Raw genomic sequence first — 18625 nt, 5'->3', positions numbered from 1 at the left:
TGCCTTTCAGCAGGCGGGGTTTATAGCAATTCCAAAAACAACTCAAACATTCTTATTGTGTTCTTTGATGAACATGTGATTGTCCAATTTAGATGAAATTGTAGGGACTCTGATTCCCGTTTGAGTTACACAGACTGGGAATGTTCAGCAGAGTTGGAGGGACATGGGTGTTTTCAGGCATGGAGTGGTGATTTCCAAAGGCTGAGCTCTGAGGCTGTGGGGTGGCCTTTTGTCACTAGCCTGTGTTTAATTAAAAGCTTGACAATACACATCGGGCTGGCCTGGGGGCGATCCTTCCAAAGGGATGAGGAGTCTGGAGGCATTTCTTTAGCAAATGTATAGATGAGAGGGCTGAAAGGGGCTGACGGTGATTTTTATTTTATTTTTTTTCCCATGTGAGTCTGACTAGAGAAAATTCCTGTTACTTAAATCAGTTTCTGGAGATGGGTTCATATCCCACACACTGAGACATACACAACACCCTTAGGAATTTCTCTGAATCCCTTTTGAGGAACAGAGATAAATATTTGACTCTAATCTTCCTGTACTGGGTTTCTCATTACTGGCTTGTTAATCCTCAGCTTTTGCTAAACAGGATCTGAGAGGAATTTTTACCTTCCAGCCTTGCTATCTCCCAGTGATCTTGTAAAGCATACTGGATACACCAGTTTCTGGATTTAACTTGGGATTTGCTTAAACATGAAACTAATTCAGTGGCAGGATGGGGTACGAATTTGAAATGCAATAGTAGAAACTGATAGAGCTGCTTCAGGAAATGTCACGGACAGAGCTCACTTTCCCTTTTTTCCTGGTTAGAGCATTTCTTCAGAAAATATCTCCTTTTTTTTCTTCCTTAGCAGTTATTCCAAGTCAAAATGGTTTTTCCAAGTGCAGTCAGTGTTTTTAAGAAGGGGTTTGGGGTCCTGCTTGGCACACACTCATTTTTCCCAGGCACGAGGTGGGATTCTTGGAGTGTTCTGTGCAGGACTGTTGGGCCTGATGATCCTTGTGGGTCCCTTCCAAGTCAGCATGTCCCATGAGTCTATAATTCAAATATCATGCTGCTTCTGCTGTAAAATTTCCAGGGAAAAAGCAGTGGTGGATAACACAGCTAAGGTGATAGAGATTGAGAGCTAACCATGCCCGGGACTTGGTTTGTCCCCTTGATGTGTCCCAGGGAGCTACAGGTACAACAATCCACCTGGATCACTAATGCACACCTGCTTTTCCCTACTGATAGTTTTCACATCCCTGTGCATTGTCTGGTCCCACCTGTCAGGTGCTGGGAACTGCAGCCTCTTCCAGCATGTGCTTCATTGACCATGGACATGCAGTGGGATTTTCTTTGCCCCTCTTGGATCTCTATCCATCTTGTCATGGCAGGCTGAGGTCTGCTGGGCATCCAGTGCTTTTCATTTCTGCTCTTCGGGGATTCTCCGAGTTCAGCATTTGGAAGAGTCTCTTCCCAAACAGTGTTTGTGAAGGTTTGAATTTTTGGGGAAGGTTGATGGTTTTTTCCTACAGTGATTTCCCAGGTTCTACCCTGCCCTAGGATTTGACATGATTTCTAGGCTCACATTGTACAAATGGCTGTGCCAAGGAGACTCCAGGGATTGCCTCGTAACTTGGCGGAGCAGCTGTGAGATCCATGGAGGAGGAGAACGGGAGCAGCTGCTTGTACCTTATCCATGCCAGCTTTGGCAAGGGCTGTCTTGGGGAGGATTTGGCCATAGAAAGTTTGGGGCTCGTTCCCAGACTTGGCTTTAAATAGCTGAGGGTTTATTTTGTTGCTGATCTGGCGTGTTTGGAGGGAATTACCAGCTCAAAAGGCCATTACTGAACACTGGGAGTTTTTTCATCTGTTCATTTGCTCAGAACAGATCAAAAAATGACCATCATTTTTGCCCTTTCTCCAGGGCATGGGCAGGAAGCAGTCTCGGGCTTTTTTGGCTGATTTCCCACAATGGCTGTGCTTTCCGCATCAGCACCAGCAGCTGTTCCAGCACTCCCTTCGAGCCCGTTGGCAGGTGCTCCCATTTAAAATCCTTTCCACGGATTATGGATCATGAGCCAGAAGCCTTACAGAGGTATTGTGTTGGCAAACAGACTTCTGTTTCCAAGAACCTTTCCTTCTATTTCCGAGGATGAAGTGTTCCCTCCATGTTCCAAAAGGGAGGAAGGAGTAGGGGAAAGGCAGCTGCTGCCTTCAGCTTTTCCAAGAGCAACCCCTGGTGTGCACCTTGCATAAAGGAGGAGAGACAAATTGTGCTTGCGCCACCCGGCCTGGAGACTCATTTAGGTGGGGAGGGGGTGTGCAGCTTCTCCCAGTGCTGGTGGGGGTTGTGAATCACGGGATCATGACATAGTTTGGGTTGGGAGGGGCCTGAAAGCTCATCTCATTCCACCCGCTGCCATGGGTAGGTTGTTTGCGGGGCTTGTTTATCCTTTGGGATGGGATGGAGGGGAAGGGGGGAAGGAGGGAGGGAGGGAGGGAGGGAAGGAAGGAAGGAAGGAAGGAAGGAACGAACGAACGAACGAACGAACGAACGAACGAACGAACGAACGGACGGACGGACGGACGAACGGACGAACGGTGGCGGGGGCTGTAAGCAGCGCGATCTACAACTCCCAGAGGCCTCTGCGGGAGGGCCGGGCACCGGCAGCCAATCGGAGCCCGTACCTCAGCACTATAAAACATGGCCTCGGGCCGACTTCCGTCTCTCTCGGCTATGGCGGCGAGGTGGGGTGGCGGTGCGGGGCCCATCCGGGACCATCCACCGGCATCCTTCGACCCCGCGGCGCTCCCGCCGCTCGGCTCCGCCGCATCGGCACCCCGTGGCCATGGCGCCCGGCGGTGGCGCTTCGGTGCGCTCCGAAGGCTGCGAAGGGCAGCGCGGCGTTGTTCCCGCCCTCCGGCCCGGCCCCGGGTGAGTGAGGGACCCCTGAGGCTGAGCTAATCCCCTGTCCCGGCACAGGCGGCGGCGGGCGGAAGAGCCCTGCGGACCCGCCCGGCCCTATCGAAGCTGCGTCTGTCGGTGCTGTGGCAGATGCGGTCAAAAAGGAGCCGAGAGCAAAGGGATTTTCCTCGACGGTCGCCGCTCAGTTGGAGCCTTCGTAGCTGTCCGGCAACATTTCGGGAAAGTACACGGCCCGCCGTGGGCTAGGGGTGGTTACTGGTCTGCTGGAAGCAGACAGCTGCCGCAAATCCCTGCCCCTGGGGTTCCAACTGATGCGCGGGGGGGGATGGGGGGGGCTAGATATCCTGTCTGTAGTTTTGTTTTAATTTACTTTTTTTGTAATTTACTTAAAGCTCAGGATTCTCTTCTTCCCCAGCAGCATTCTGGTATAGAAGGTGATCCTGGAGCATGGGATGGCTGGTGACAGCCTCAGCTTTGAGCAGATGAGATGGGCGATCCAGGTTCTGGAGTCCTCCCTTGGGCTGAGAATTTGGTAGGTTTTGTGGCCTCCCTGGGCCAGAGCAGGAATCAGCAGCGTTTCCTGCCCGTCTGCTATCGGACAGTGCCATCACGTGCTGTTCCAAGGCCATGGATCCTTCATAGGGCTTGTCCTTGGGGCTGGGCCTTGCAAACTCCCTTAGTTCTTGCTCCATCCAGGTCTTGTGTGGGTGAGATAAGGGCAATTCCTCTCTCTGGGCCTGGCTAGAGGCAGAACTAGGAATCAAACCTGATCCAGAGCCAGTCAATCACTCTGTCACAGACTTTACTGGATAAATTCCGTATTTGCGTGCATGTTTATCCAAGAGCTGTGGCTCCACGCAGTAGCTGCAGGTCTCCAACAACATGCCAGAGCAATAGGAAGGTCTTTGACTGCTGGGCCTCTTCTGCCTGTGGCTGTCACTCACCCCTCCAATACATTTTTGGGAGTTAGGCTGTTTCTTGCTTGTGCTTTCAGGGTGGGATGAGTCAGGGCTTTGTCCACATCAGTCTGCAGCCCACTGCTGATATTGGGGGTATGTTGTGATGTCTTCCAGGGGTCCTGGGTGTTCCAGAGCTCACCCATCTGATGGATAAACCCAGGTGAGAAGGTAGTAAGTATCCTTGTTAGAACTCCACAGCCCATCCCTCCAAATCCCTTTCCCATCAGATCTGAATACCGATCTTGTGGTCGAAAAAGGAGGAAGAGTAAAATTCATGCTGGTCTTGGGCTCTCTGCAGGTGTGTCCTGTGCTGAGAGGGGCCACTAGGAAGACAGGCTGTGCCAGCCTCACTGTTTTGGGAAGTCTGGTTGGGAAGAAAACCCCTGGTCAGGAAAAGGGATAAACGTTGGGCACAGGGGGCAGAGGTGCCGTGAGGGTTGGAGGGCTGAGATTTGTTGGAAGAATCTGAGCTATGGATTTACAGCGACCCATCGGCTTCAGGCATTAAACTCTGGTTCAATTTTTTCAGCAGTTACTCTGGAAAAGGGTGAGCCCTGTCCCAAGGGCTTCAGCTTGCTTCCCATAGGACCTGAGTTGTGGGGAAGCTGCAGTGTGGAGCATGTGAGTGTCCTCTGGGGAACTCCTGGTGTTGGGATGGGCAGTAAGTTTAAACTAGATACTGGGAGGAATTTCTTGGCTGTGAGGGTGGGGAGGCCCTGGTTGCCCAGAGAAGCTGTGGCTGCCCCGTTCCTGAAGTGTCCAGGGCCAGGATGGATGGGGCTTAGGGCAACCTGGTCTGCTGGAAGGTGTCCCTGCCCATGGCAGCAGGTGGAACAGGGTGAGCTTCTAAGGTGCCTTCTAACCCAGACCATTCTGGGATTGCATGATCTGGAGTGGGGTCTGGAGGACAGGGAACAGTTCGAGCTGACTGTGCCTGTGCTGGAAGTGGCCAGTTTTTTACCTGGACTGTGCAGGTGGGAATGATCAACCTCATTTCGGAGGTTTTTAATTGGCCAGAGTTGTGATCTGTGGGGTAGGGTGTGGGTGAGATCAGTGGCAGTGCAGCCTGGTCCATGATGACTCCTGAGTCTGGAGACTGTTGGATGAGTCCTGCGGATATGGGGCTGAGGCCAGGCATGAGCTACCCAAAACCACAGGGCACAGTGGGAACATCCAGGAGTTGCAGAACGTAGATGGAATCTGACACAGCACTGAACCCAACTGCTCATCACTCAGCTGGATTCTTTTTTATCCCTTTTTTTCAGGTCTAAGCAGAGGGTGAGCCATCCCTGAGAGACTTGGTGCTGCAGTGCCAGACTGTTCTTTCCCAGCCCTCTCCTCTGGAAGTGGGAGCTCTGCAGAGCCAGATCCTGGCTCCTTCCTGAGCTGTGAGCTCCACCAAGGGGGATCAGCCAATTCTGGGCTCCACTCACCTGCACTGGAAGGTGGTGGAACTGGTTTGGCTCCAGGTGTTGCTCAAGCTCCTGTTCAGATGCTCCACATAGAAGAACAGTCTGTTCCCTGGAGTTTTCTCAGGAGAGGGTCTGGATATACTGGATGTATATATCTGAATATATCTGGATATACTTTGTTAGAGCACAGCACCAATAATGCCAAGGGGGGTGGGTTTGATCCCTGTATGGGCCATTCAGTTAAGAGTTGGAGTCAATGATTCCTGTGAGTCCCTTCCAACTTGGAATATTCTCCCTGTGATAAGAGTTTGAATAAATGCAATTACTTCAGATCCTCGTGGTGTGTCCCGTGTTTGGGTTGCATGGGGATGGGGTGAGGCTGGGCTGGCTCTGAGCCAGGGAATCTGAGCATCCCCTTCCAGTGGTGCTCACCAGTTCTCAGGGGCAAGTTCCTGTCCTTGCTGCAGCACCTGCCACAGGGGGTGTCCCCCACAGCCCTCAGCAGTCGTCCCTGGAATGCAGAAACACACCTGGGCCTTCACGGAGGTGCTGGAGGGGCTCCTGCAACCCTGGGGTGTTCCAACACCCTCAGCTGGAGCCTTGGTGATTCTGGTTGCTTGTTTTCTCACCATGGAGAAAAATGGGTTGTGGGGAACCCCAGCCTCTTGAGTTGGAGCTGCTTTCGTTTCCTGTCCCTGGATGGCTGGGCTGTGGCAAAGCTCCTGCACCCGAGGTGACCTGGCTGCCAAGAGTACTTTGTCCTGGAATATGGAGCTGGTGCCTCTGACTCTTCTGGTCTCTGACCTGCGGGTCTTGAGAGCCCCTTCCCTGTGGAGCGTCTCCCAGGATCTTGGCTTCTGGGGGACACCAGTGAGTGTGCACTCACAGCCTGGCTGTCCCTGTTGTCACCAAAGCCAGGGTGACAGAGCTGGCATGTGGCAACACTAAACATCCCGGCGACAACAAAGACTGAAGTGCCATTATGTTGCAAGGAAGTGATTAGAGCTGAACCTGTGTTGCTGCTAAAATTTAAAATGTTGGGCTGTTGCTGGGATTTGTGTTTTGGAACCTGGTGGTTGGGAAGCAGGCAAATGGAAAAAAAAGTTTTAAAAACAGGGGAATTAAAAAGGCAAGTCACTTAACTCAGTGTTTTTCCTAAGTGGTTAAAAGAACTATGCAGCAGCTCCCCAAACCTTTTTTTTGTATGTACGCCTGGGAAGAAGACTTAACCCTCTTTTCCTCAGGGTTACCGGGAAGGATGAGGACGGAGCTGGCAACTGCTCCCTCCCTGGGACAGTTTGTTCGTCCGCCCGGGTTACTGCGGGGCCAGAGCCGTCCCTGTCCCCAGGTGGGGTAGGGACAAGGGTGGAGACCTGTCCTGTCGCCGCCAGCACAGCAGGAACGCGGTGGGTCGGGATCCGGCCAGCTCAGCCATGGAGACAGTGACAGATTCCCCCCAGGATCCCGAGAGACACTTCCAATTCCGCATCATCGTGCTGGGGGACGCGGCCGTGGGCAAGTCCTCGCTGCTGCGCTGCTTCGCTGAGGGGCCGGGTGGGGGTCCTGGTGCGGTGGCCACCTCCGGCCCCACCGTCGGCGTCGAGTTCTACAGCCGGACTGTCCTGATGCCACCCACCGGCAAGGCCAAGCTGCAGCTCTGGGACACAGCTGGCCAGGAGAGGTTCAGGTGAGGCGGGTATGCGGACCCCAGCACCCCACTGAGTTATCCTCCCACCCTGGGGTGTTTGTAAATCCCTGGCCGGGCGTGCAGGGACAGGCAGCGATGGCTCCCTGGGACAGTGCTGCTTTAGGGACCAGTGACACCTTGTGCTGATTTGGCAGCGACACCGAAGCTATTTAGGGGGGCAGCCAAGGGAGCAGGGCCGGGTGCTGGTCGCAGTGTGCCTGCGAGCTGGGGCTGGGTGGTTTCTTTCCTGATTGCATCAGTCTGGAGCCAGGAGCACCTGGGAGTGTGAGAGAGGCTCAAATGGGGCGCAAAGGGCTGAAGAGCCAAGTGCTATGGCTGGAGTTGGGCTCCCCATCCCTGGGAACCTTTCAGAGACCCCAGGGTTGGTCTGGGGATGCCCTGTTCCTGTCCAGGGCTGCCCCATCCCTACTGCATCCAGGGCTGTTGGAGGGATAATGATACCACAGAGTCCTTGAAACCCCCACAAGTCTTCTCTGGAGCCCTCCAGTCTGGGGAGAGGGATACTGAACAGAAAAGAGGAGTTTAAATGGCCAAGACAGGTCTCTCTTTCCCACTCCTGAGGTCCAATCTGTCACCCAAAAATCTCCCAAGCCCCATCTGAGGGTTGTCGGTGTGGGAGCTCCCCAGTATCCTTTGAAACCCTGCTGGGTATGCCCAGATCCATCACCAGGTCCTTCTACCGGAGTGCGGCGGGGGTGCTGTTGGTGTTTGACCTCACCAACCGGGCATCTTTTGAGCACGTCCCCGAGTGGTACCACGAGGCTGCGGGGGACCAACCGCCTGCCTTCGTCCTGGTGGGACACAAGTGTGACCTGGTGGCCGAGCGAGCCGTATCGGCAGAGGAGGCTGGACGCCTCGCTGCCACCCTGGGCATGGCCTTCGTGGAGACCTCGGCCCGCAGCAACGTTAACGTGGAGTTGGCCTTCCAGACTCTGGCTGGGGGTATCCAGCAGGCGCTGGGCCGGGGGATCCTTGCCCCACACCAGGGATGTGATGGCATCAGGCTCATCTCCAGCCAGAGCCGCCGCCAGCCCACGGCATGGAGGGAGCCCCAGGAGCGCTGCCGGTGCTGATGGGGCTAAAGGGACATGGGACCCCGACTCATGGGGATGCTTCTCTCTCCACCCAGCACCTGCAGCTCTTGGGTAATTATGAGGTTGGGTCTCCCACCTGGGCTTGGGTTTATTTCAGACCTTAATCTGAGTTCTCTGAAAAAATAATACTCTGGTGTAGGAGAGTTTTTAATAAATCTAAGACTTTTCCACACTAAATAAAGGCTATGCCAAACACTACATCCCAGGCAGGGGCACAGCATTCAACCCATGGCATGGGAGATCCTCTGCTTTGGGGGTCATCGCTGGTGGGGTAACAGCCCCCCTTGTCTGTGACACTTTTCTGGGTCTCCTGTCTGTAGGAAAATGGGAGCAAGCACCCCCGAGTGCTTCCAGCTGGATGGAGCCAAAATAAAGGGGACAAAGGGGCTCCAAAGGGGCCGCACAGCACCAATGGTGCTGGGAACGCCTCCTGGGTGGAGGAGTTCCCTGCCTGCCTGAGCACGCTCCTGGTGCGGGGGTGGCGGGTCCTGGCAGCCGGCAGAGGCACCGATGGAGCAACGATGGCAGTACCAGTTCCGGGTGATCATGCTGGGGGACTCGACTGTGGGGAAATCCTCACTGCTCCGGCGTTACACCGAGGGCGTCTTCCTGGACGCTGTCAACCAGACGGTGGGGGTGGACTTCTACGTCCAATTCGTGGAGCTGGAGCCAGGGCTGCGAGTGAAGCTGCAGTTCTGGGACACAGCTGGGCAGGAGAGGTTCAGGTGGGTCCATGTGGTGGGGAGGGGTGGTGGAGATGGGTGTCCCCCTCCAGACTTGGAGTGGAATGTTGTGATTCCAAGCCCAGGGAGGTCCTCGATGTGGCTGTGTTCCCACTGGTCCCTTTGGGTGAGGAACCACCATGCCAGAAGCCAAAGCCAAGGGAAAGGAATGCTTGGGACTGCCTTGTAAGCCCTTGCTCCAGCTCTGAAGGGGGTACAGGACTCCCCCAAGAACCCCCCCTGCCACACCAGCTGCAGAGGGGCTGGGGAACAGCTGGGAGCCTCCTGGGTGCTGGGCAAAACATCTTCCTCAGCTGCCAGGAGCCTTCACACCTCACTGTGGGGCTGTCTGCACCAGCCAGGCAGCTCCTGGGGACAGGAAAGTTTGGGAGATGTGGCTGCAGGGGATGGGAGAGTGGCAGATCTGGGTTTGCAGGAATGGGAGAGTTCCAAGACTGTTGTAGCAGAGATGGGAAAGTACTGAGAACATGGCAGCAGGGACAGAAGAGCTCCAGGACCGTGACAGTAGGGATGGGAGAGCTCCAGGACTGTGGCAGCAGGGATGGTGCAGCCCTGTGGACATGGCTGCAGACACAGGAGCACTTGGGGGCTGTGGCTGCAGGAGACAGATGAGCTTTGGTGGCTGAGCAGGGACAGAGCTGCCCCTGGAGCTCTTATTGATACAGCAAAAGGCTGATTCTCCTCCCTCTCATGGTGCTCTGCACGCAAGGTGCCACTTGCAGGAGCAGGTCCTAGCCAGGCCTGCTCTGCACGCAGGGAACATGCTGCCCAAGGTGGCACAGGAAACCCTGGGGGCCGCTCACCTCCCCTGCTCTTGGCACCCCAGGTCTGTGACTCGCTCCTACTACCGCAACTCGGCCGGGGGGATGCTGCTCTTTGACCTCACCAACCGCGCATCCTTTGAGAGCATCCGGCGATGGCACCAGGAGGTGACTGACACGATCCAGCCCTTCCGCATGGTCTTCCTGCTGGTGGGGCACAAGAGTGACCTGGCTGGGCAGCGCCAGGTGGGCCAGAGGGAGGCAGGGAAGTTGGCGGCCTCGCTGGGTGTCCAGTACGTGGAGACCTCAGCCAAGGATGCCTCCAATGTGGTCCAGGCCTTCCAGATGCTGACAGTGGCCATTTACCAAGCGCTGCAGACGGGGCGGTTGGTGGCCACTGAGGCATGGGACGGGGTGAAGAGCAGCGTCCCACTGCCGGTGCTGCCCAAGGCTCAGGGGCTGGAGAAGGAGGAGAAGCAGAAGAGATGCTTGTGCTAGAGCTGGGGACACTGGCAGGGCAGGGACATGCTAGGCTCAGGAGGGGAAGTGGATATGGAGCAGTCAGGCACAGGCAGGAGCAGCACGGCCACATTAAATACCCCTGGTCACCCTCTGCCTGCCTGTGTTTTCCTGGGAAAGAGGAAGCGTGTTGGAAGGGTGAAGTCTCCAGGTGGGACTTCACAGGCCTGCAGAGGTCAGCGTCAGCCCCTTCCCCTATTCTCTCCTGTACTGAGACCCAAATCATAAAGCCCTAAATTCTTTGTCTTCCCAAATAGAATTAAAAGTGACAAATTTATCATGGAACTCAGATGATGTGTCTGCCTGAGTACATGCCTAGTTGAGTCCAAAGCAAAAATAACCACATGCCATTCTGAGGAAGTGCCCACTTTCCCTTTTAGATTAATCTTCATACAATATAATTTGCAAAAAAACCCTCTCTACAAGGCTGTAGAAAGGAGCTCCCCAGGCTCCTCATCCAGCAGTGACGTGAGGAGAGGAGTGAGCCCAGGATGGTCCTGCAATCGCTTCACCCACCCTGGTTTCCCCTGTGGGTACCGGGAACTTCCAGAGAGCTGGGCAGGGAGGATGAGCCCAGCTCTGCCCAGGGCTGCAGGAGCCTCCCCGTCGTGCGAGGGTTTGCAGTGCTGTCAACTCCCTCATCCCCACAACAGCCCCTGCAGCTTCCCTGAGGTCTGAGCAGAGCAGCAGGAACAGGCAAGGGCATGTGGCCTTCGTTTTCAATGTCCAGGCACAGACAGAACCAGGGGGATCTTGACTTCCTGCCCTGTCACAACATCCCCCTCCCAACAGTCCAAATATCCCAGAGATGGGGAAGGGACTCTGCCCTGGGTTGGAGGTCAGGAGGGAAGTGACCTGTCCACCCTGACTGGCAGGTGAGGAACTGGCCAGATCCTTGCGGTCTTGGAAGGGTCTGGAGGGGAAACCTTTGGAAGAGCAGCTGAGGCCACTTGGTCTGTTCAGCCTGGAGGAAACAGGAGAGACTCACCGGAGTCTGCAGCTCCTCCCAAGGGACACCTCCAATCTCCGCTCCCTGTGACCAGGGACGGGACCTGAGGGAAGAGCTAAAGCTGTGTCAGGGGAGGGATAGACTGCATATTAGGAAAAAGTTCTTCCACTAGAGGGTACTCGGGCATTGAACAGGCTCCCCAGGGAATGGTCATGGCGCCAAGGCTGCCACGGCTCCAGAGAGCGTTAGACAATGCTCCGAGCATTGGGTGGGGTGTCCTGGGCAGGGCCAGGAGCTGAACTCAACAATCCTTGGGAATCCATTCCAGCTCAGGATATTCCACGATTCTGCTCGCCATAAACTCCCAGATCTCCCATAGAACAGCACCATACACAGAGCCGAGGTGGCAGGGACCCTGCCCCTACCATCCCCATGCAACGCTGCCTGAAGAGCACAAGTCTATGCCAGGATCTTAGATTAATAATTTCTTTATTCATGTAAAACAAACGCAAGTATTTATATAAACACTGACATTACAAAGTACTGGAGCAGGTAGGGGCAGGAAGGAGGAAACAAAAACCTCTACAGATGCTTCTAATACTGTCCCACACACGATCAAATGCTCTGTCCCTTGGATAATCACTTGTACAATAAACCACTTTCAAGTCACAAATAAAAGTCTCTGTTTGAGATATGTCGCACTCTGAGGAGGAACGAGGAACAGGGTGTAGAATGTTTTTGGCAGGTCTCCTCATCAAGTCAAGATATTGCTGCACCGTTAGTAAAAAATAGATGCTTCTCTGTAAAGCATTAAAAAAAATATCCCACAGGTGACATCGTGGAGGCTTCAGTGGAGAGGCAGGTATCCCAAACTGCACTGGCGGCGTCTCTGGCTCTACCCAGGGGCTATTTCTTGGTAGTTTTGCGGATCAGTGCCATTCTCTGCAACAAGAGAGGGAAAACCATGGGAAGCCGAGCAGCTCAGAGCAGGTGACTGCACAACCACTCACAGCAGGAACAAAGGCATCCCAGGAGCTCCCAGGACGCTGCCTGACTTGCTTCCACACAAGTCTTTCAGGTCTGTTTGAATCTTAATGGGGTCCCAGGCTGGAGCCAGAGCAGAAGGAAGTGTCTGTGCTGCTCCACTTGGCACCCCGGGGCGGTGGGATCAAAGCCCATCTCAAGGCCCCCCCTCTTTGCCCACTGGGAGCTGCAGCATCACCCATGAACCCACCGCAGGGCTGTTCCTTCTAGGCTCTGACCATGGCTTAAAAAGCAATGGCCCAATGCAGCTTTAAAGCAAAATTAAGGGTGTTTTCACAGTCCCTTTGCACAGAGATGGAGCTGCCAGGGGCAGCTGAGAAGTGTCTGTGTGCAGCTCCCAGCTGGTTTTAAGCCTCCCAAGCCCCTCAGCACCAAGAGCTGCTGCTTCTCTTTGGGCAAAGCCAACATAGCCAAGGAGACACAGCAACCTCAAACCTCTGCACAAACAGGTCAGGAGGCCCGGGAAGTCATTTCCAGTCCGAATCACTTGGAAGAGGCCACAAATTCACAGTGCCAGGAGGTCATGACCACCATCCCTGTATCAGCCTTCTATGTGATTCCTGGTGTTGTGAGGGCTCCTTACCTGTTTGTGAGCTTCTGTAGTGCAGGCTTTTTTGTAGGGCCTGATTTCTTCAGAACCAAAGCCCGGGATCCACATGTTCCACTGACGCTCTGGAATTCACAGAATGGTTTGAGACGGAATAGACATTAAAGCTCATCCAGTTCCAACCCCCTGCCATGTGCAGGGATGCATTATCTACTCACAGGTTTCCACCACAGCACCACAGCTGTGCCCCGACTCCAGGAAGAGCTGAGAGCTGGGGGTAGAGAGGAAAAAACAGATAAAAAGTCACTCACCAAGGTGCAACTGGACATCTTTCACTTCCAGGGTGTTGGACTTGCGATGCCGCGCGAGCTGGCAGGCAGCTGTCACCACGCTCTCGATGAAGTCATCGGCGATCTGTAGCAGCATCTGTGGTGGAACAAGGGCAACAACCAGCCTGGTCAGCACTGAGCAGCTGAAATTATGTGGGAAGATGAAAACAAGCCATCAGAAGCTGGTATTTAGAAGTACAGAATGTCCTGAATTGGGAGGGACCCAAAAGGGTCATCCAGGCCAGCTCCTGGCCCTGCACAGGACACCCCAGCAACCTCCATCCTGTGCCTGAGAGCATTGTCCAAATGCTCCTCGAGCTCTGGCCACCTGGGGAGCTGGCATTGTCTGGGGAGCCTGTTCAGTGCCCCAGCACCCTCTGGGGGAAGAACCTTTCCCTGCTCTCCAGCCTGAGCCTGCCCTGGCCCAGCTCCAGCCGCTCCCTGGGTGCTGTCCCTGGCCCAGGAGCAGAGATCGGAGCTGCCCCTCGGGAGGAGCCGCAGCCCCCGCTGAGCTCTGCCCTCAGTGTCCTCTGCTCCAGCTGGACACACCAAGTGCCTTCAGCCGCTCCTCCTGTGGTTCCTCCCAATCCTTCCCCATCTCCAGAGCCTCCTTTGGGCGCCCTCTAATAGCTTTAGATCTTTCTTGTATTGTGGTGTCCAAAACTCCACTCAAAGGAGTGGATTTCATAGATCTTTGCTGCAATTGCAATTTTAGAAGCTTTTTTGGTACTGGGATGCAGAAAAACAGGGATGGCTGAAGGCTGCATGGGAAAACAGGTGTTAAATGAACCAACGCTCCCTCCTTGGACAAAGGGCCACTGATCCGTGACAAATCCCAAAATAGCTCTTTCTGCAGTCTCTTCTATAGCTTGGAACCTACTTCTTCCACATCTTCATCCAGCTGCTCGTTCGGATCCACCTCACGCACCAGGTCCTGCAATTTCTTCTTGGTTAAAACCTGAGCGTGTGGGAGGAGAGGAAGGATTTACTGCCCTGTTCCAGCAAAGAAGCTGCCCACAGAGCACAGCCACAACCACAAACACCTCCTCCCCTGTGCCCCCAGGGCCGAGTCACACTGTTGACACAGTCTATCAGCTCAGGAATGGCAGAGATAAGAAATATCAGGTGTTAAGGAGTCATTTTCAAGCACCAGTGGTTGCTCTGGACATGACTGGAGTGTGGCAGCCAGAATAAATGTTACCAGCACTAAAATGCTGCTGGCAAGGAGTAGAAAGGCAAAACTACAAGCGTTAGGATGCAGACTGCAAGTGCAATATGTATCAGTGACTAAAGTTGTGCTCAGGGCACGAGGGAAGCATTTCCATGGCTCTAGCGCTTATCAGCTTTAGTGCTTCACATGGAAAACAGAGATGTGGGAGTGCTAGGTTATTCCAGCACAGTCAGACGTGGCAGGGAGCAGAAACCACACTGAGCTGAACAACAGGATGCCGAGTCTTAAAAGATATGGATGGAAGTTGTCAGCCTGGTCAGGTCAACCAGGCACAGATGGGAAATTCCTGACCTTCCTTGTTCCCTCACTGCTGTGGCTGTTTTGTGCTGGGGTGTAGTGCACTTCCCAAGAGTCTGGGTGCCAGCCAAGCCATCAGGGAGCAATGCCAGGGCATTCCCTGGGCAGCACTACGTTTTATGCGGATTGAAGGCTCCATGCCAGGTTGGGTTGGAAGGGACCTTAAAGCTCATCCCATTCCACCCCCTGCCACGGGCAGGGACACCTTCCGCTGTCCCAGGTGGCTCCAAGCCCCATCCAACCTGGCCTTGGACACTCCCAAGGATGGGGCAGCCACAGCTTCTCTGGGCAACCTGCACCTCACCACCCATTTCTCCCCATACTTCTCCCATCTAAACCCCATTTAGAAATAACTTCCCCTGGCACACCCCAATACACATTTTCCTAAGACTGGAAAAACCTCTACACCCACAGCATCCAAACCCCATCCAGCCAGGAAGCACCTGGGAGGGAGGAACTCTGCGAGGAAGTTTTGCTGGCTCAGTAACTGATACTTTAATAAACATTGTATTTCTGCTGGTGATTGAAAGAAGGCGAATGAAGCCACAGGCAAGTCCGTGATGCCTGAGCATCATCCCTGCTGTCCCAAAGTTGGGGATGGAATTACCTGGTTGCTTTCAGGACTGAGCCGCCCTCCTCCGCTGGGCGTTCCTGGCATCTTTGCCACAGTGGTGCTGTTGGCCATGGAGCTCTGGGGGGGGGTGCTGGCTGGTTCCGGCTTGATCGAGGAGAAGTTGGAGAGGTTGATCAAGGTAGAAGGGCCAAACTGGTTCATAATCTGTCAGGTTTTAGGTTTTAGATCATAAAGCTTGTCTAGGTCCTGCTTCTCCTTGGGGTTGTAGTGATCCAAACCAATCAACTGGAAAGGGAGAGGAAATCCATGGTTAGCAAACAGAAGGAATTCAGCAGGATGAGCAGGTCTTTGTCCAGAGAAAACTGCAGTGTTCTGACGGGGCCTGAAGCTTATAGATCAGGAATCTCTGCTCACAGCATGAAGGGAGAAGTGATGCTTAGTAGCAGAGAAAACTTTCCCTGGTGTACGGAAAATGAAGTTTTACAGAAGCACGCTGGCGACAGAAGCACTGATCCACCCACCCATTCATCCCTTGAGCTGAACCCCCTCACATCCACCCCCACATGGCCTTCCTGAACCCATTTCCCACAAAGAACAGAGCACTCAGAGCAGATTTAACTGCAGGACATAGCTCGTTCCTGCTGCAGCAGCATGGGATCTCTCATCTCTACAGTCCAAAGCCCTGGAGAGAAGGCAGGGCCCAGCTTCCCTGGGGTCTCCACAGGGTGGGGGTCTTGTTTTTGGCAGCATCATGCTCACAGCCCAGCCTGCAGTGACCCCTCCACCTGGGATTGACAACATCGGTTCATTCTGGGTTCTGAGAGCACAATCTGGTGCTCAGAGGGGGAGGAACACATGTGTGCCCGCACCTGCCCCTTGTTCCTCCCACACCAGGCAACTGAGAGCCACAGGAAATGGAGTGGGATTTACGGAGCTCCCAGTGGGGAACCACAAGTAGATTGTGTGGTTACGCAGATCCTCCAGGTGCTGGAGTTACTCAGGGTGTTGCTCACGGGGTGAACACTGACTGGCACCTCCTCTGTTTCTACTCTAAGCCCCAGGCTCAATGAAGTTTTGCTCTGTCTTCACTGGTTTGTGACAGGAAATTCATCCAAACCCTGCACCTTCCACTACCACAACCACCGTGGGCAGCAGTGATGGGTCTGTCACTGGGAAAGAGAGTTTAAGGAATGGTTTGATGGCAAAGTCTCTTGTGGTGGGGCCAGAGATAGCTGAGAAGCTGAGGCTGAACTCACGAGAAGAGTTTAACCAGCTTTACAGGACACTCACACGCCGTGTCTGCTCCCTAGTCTACAAACAGACATTTCCCCTCATCAGAGCAAGCTTGTTTGGATTAATTAATATCAAAACCCACACGAGAAAGCACATGGGAGGACTTAGAAGCAGCTGCTTTAGTGCTTCACTCCAATGCACACTCATGCACCTGCAGACATGGAGCCCTTTGAGGGGAGTTTTTATCCCAGACAATCTTCTGCAGTGCCCTCGGTAAGTTTCCAGCTCCATTTTAATTGAATTAACAATGGAAAATCATCACGCTCACACCCTAAATCCCTCAGCTGGCACTTCTGGCTGAGGAGCCCAGCAGAAGATCGTGAGAGACCTTCAGTCTTGGTTTTAGCTGGGGTCGATCTCGATGTTCACCCTATGCCTCACTTCACAGATCCACAAAGTAGGAATTCCTACCCACTATGCAGAGAAGGAAGCACTGAAATCCTCAGACACAAAGCCCCAAAATCCTTGGGCAGAAGCACTTCAGCAGCATAAAGTCGTTTTGTTGGTTTAGTCCCAGATCCTACTGCACCCTCCACATGCTGCTGAGATCCCTGAACACAAAACTCATGGGAGGAGCAGATTCACAGGGTAAGTCCCACATGCCAGCCCCATTTACTTACAGCTATCTGAGTGTCTAGATCTTTAATTACATCAGCAACTGCTGTGAGCCCAGTGAGTGGAGAAGCCATAGCCCACAGCCTTCCCAGAACATCAGCAGTCGGCGTTACCTACTCTGGCTTCCTCCTCTTCCACATAACTCTCATTCCTACAGGAACACCAAGTATTTTTTGTATCACCCATTGTACGTAAGATGGTTAGAGGAAACAGTTTCACAAGTTGTCCTCACTACAGTGCCACAGGTTTCTCCATCAGAAAAGATCACACAGTAGCTGCTGCAGAGGACGAGCATCTGGCAGGATCCTGAAGAAAAATATGGCCAAATTCCCTTTTTCTGCCAGGAAACAGAGTATCCTGGTACCTGCTGATGTGCAGGCAAGCCCAGACCCTCACAGCAGCAGCTCCCTCCAGGGCAGGAGGGGGTTTTGGGGCTGCAATCAGTACCACGACCTGTTCAGCTCCGGGACAGCACAGTGTTAGAGCTGTAACTAAAATCCATGTTAATGACAAACAGCACATTCCCTGGACTGCTCAGGGGGCTCCCACTTCCATTAACGATAGTAATTTTCACCACATATCTAAATATAATCATAGAATCTCAGAATGGTTTGGGTGGGAAGAATCCCTAAGCTCATCTCATTCCACCCCGTGCCATTAACCGGAACACCTTCCACTAGACCAGGCGGCTCCAAGCCCCTGGCCTTGGAAAATTCCAGGGATGAAGCAGCCACAGTCTCTGGCAATCTGTGCCAGAGCCTCACCACCCTCACAGGGAGGAATTCCTTCCCAACATCCCAGCTAACCCTGCCCTCTGGCAGTGGGAAGCCATTCTCCTTGTCCTGTCCCTCCAGGTCCTTGTCCGAAGTCCCTTTTCAGCTCTCTTGGAGCCCCTTTAGGCAATGGAAGGGGCTCTAAGAGTCTCCCCGGAGCCTTCTCTTCTCCAGGCTGAACATCCCCAGCTTAAAGCGCTCACCAGCCCCACGGGGACCGCCGAGATGGGAACGAGTCCCCCTCCCCGTGCAGAACGCCCCCGCCAGGAGCCGCGGGGCAGAGCGAAGGTCACCGACCGCCACCAGGACCGCTCGGCGCCCACTCTTGTACTCCCTCCCGGACTTGCAGCATCCGGTGTGGAGCCCCCAGGTGCTCCGCGCAGCCCCCTCGAGCCCCCCGTACCTCCCCATGACCCGCGGGCACGCCGAAGCCCCGCCGCCACCGCCGCACTCCCTCCGCCGCCCGCCGACACCCGGCAGCGCTTCCGCTTCCGACCGTCGCCACCACCAATGGGAAGCGGAGTCCCCTGCGCGCGCGCGCACCACCGCCAATCAGGAGCGACTCTGCCTGCGCGCGCGCCATGGCGCTCCCGCCAAAGGCGCTCCTCCTCCCCGCGCTGCTCCAGGGAAGAGGCGTGCCCAGCATGCCCTGCGCGATTTGCATAACCCTGGCCGACTAAAAAGCGGGGAAAACTGCACTTTTTTAGGGGAAAACCGGGAGAAATGGCAATAATAAATGAGGAACTCGAGGAGGAAGGATAAAGGAATAGACACACAAACATGAGGTTTGGCGTCTGTGGCGTCCCTCGCCGTGACCTAGACAGTGCACTGGCGCTTCCCCATTTTGGATGGGGCAAGA

General features: G+C 54.3%; 3 protein-coding genes, 1 long non-coding RNA gene and 4 other non-coding genes across 14 annotated transcripts; 7 read left to right on the top strand and 1 right to left on the bottom strand.

Annotated features, from left to right (window-relative positions):
* Positions 1 to 2376: 2376 nt before the first annotated feature.
* Positions 2377 to 5621, top strand: LOC138122033 (uncharacterized). 7 transcript variants are annotated; one of them, XR_011156327.1, is made up of 5 exons: positions 2377 to 2417; positions 2976 to 3450; positions 3992 to 4037; positions 4407 to 4498; positions 5143 to 5621. It is a non-coding gene; the product is annotated as an uncharacterized lncRNA (long non-coding RNA). The 7 variants fall into 7 exon arrangements; XR_011156326.1 differs by lacking the exon at positions 2377 to 2417 and adding an exon at positions 2544 to 2927 and having other exon boundaries at positions 3048 to 3450; XR_011156328.1 differs by lacking the exon at positions 2377 to 2417 and adding an exon at positions 2556 to 2927 and having other exon boundaries at positions 3334 to 3450.
* On the top strand, positions 3007 to 3149 carry LOC138098185 (small nucleolar RNA SNORA16B/SNORA16A family). The gene has a single exon (XR_011146565.1). It is a non-coding gene; the product is annotated as a small nucleolar RNA SNORA16B/SNORA16A family (small nucleolar RNA).
* Positions 3745 to 3875, top strand: LOC138098186 (small nucleolar RNA SNORA44). The gene has a single exon (XR_011146566.1). It is a non-coding gene; the product is annotated as a small nucleolar RNA SNORA44 (small nucleolar RNA).
* Positions 4080 to 4196, top strand: LOC138098187 (small nucleolar RNA SNORA61). The gene has a single exon (XR_011146567.1). It is a non-coding gene; the product is annotated as a small nucleolar RNA SNORA61 (small nucleolar RNA).
* On the top strand, positions 4943 to 5013 carry LOC138098183 (small nucleolar RNA SNORD99). Its single transcript, XR_011146563.1, has one exon. It is a non-coding gene; the product is annotated as a small nucleolar RNA SNORD99 (small nucleolar RNA).
* A 1101-nt stretch (positions 5622 to 6722) lies between the features above and the next one.
* LOC138121845 (ras-related protein Rab-42-like) lies at positions 6723 to 8070 on the top strand. Its single transcript, XM_069035727.1, has 2 exons — positions 6723 to 6976; positions 7656 to 8070. The coding sequence occupies exons 1-2, from the start codon at positions 6723 to 6725 to the stop codon at positions 8068 to 8070; spliced, it is 669 nt and encodes a 222-aa protein (XP_068891828.1).
* A 531-nt stretch (positions 8071 to 8601) lies between these two features.
* LOC138122031 (ras-related protein Rab-39B-like) lies at positions 8602 to 10093 on the top strand. The gene is made up of 2 exons (XM_069036109.1): positions 8602 to 8816; positions 9661 to 10093. Exons 1-2 carry the CDS (start codon positions 8602 to 8604, stop codon positions 10091 to 10093), a joined length of 648 nt encoding a protein of 215 aa, XP_068892210.1.
* Positions 10094 to 11535: 1442 nt separating this feature from the next.
* TAF12 (TATA-box binding protein associated factor 12) lies at positions 11536 to 18261 on the bottom strand. The gene is made up of 6 exons (XM_068994394.1): positions 18170 to 18261; positions 15119 to 15370; positions 13864 to 13941; positions 12966 to 13080; positions 12691 to 12779; positions 11536 to 12005 (listed from the first exon to the last, which is right to left on the bottom strand). Exons 2-6 carry the CDS (start codon positions 15284 to 15286, stop codon positions 11970 to 11972), a joined length of 486 nt encoding a protein of 161 aa, XP_068850495.1. The 5' UTR covers positions 15287 to 15370; positions 18170 to 18261; the 3' UTR covers positions 11536 to 11969.
* Between the last annotated feature and the right edge of the window lie 364 nt (positions 18262 to 18625).

The sequence above is a fragment of the Aphelocoma coerulescens genome, chromosome 23 (genome assembly GCF_041296385.1).
Source record: "Aphelocoma coerulescens isolate FSJ_1873_10779 chromosome 23, UR_Acoe_1.0, whole genome shotgun sequence".
NCBI classification, from domain to species: domain Eukaryota; kingdom Metazoa; phylum Chordata; class Aves; order Passeriformes; family Corvidae; genus Aphelocoma; species Aphelocoma coerulescens.
Note: the sequence above shows the minus strand (reverse complement) of the source record. Positions and strands in the feature narration are given on the sequence as shown.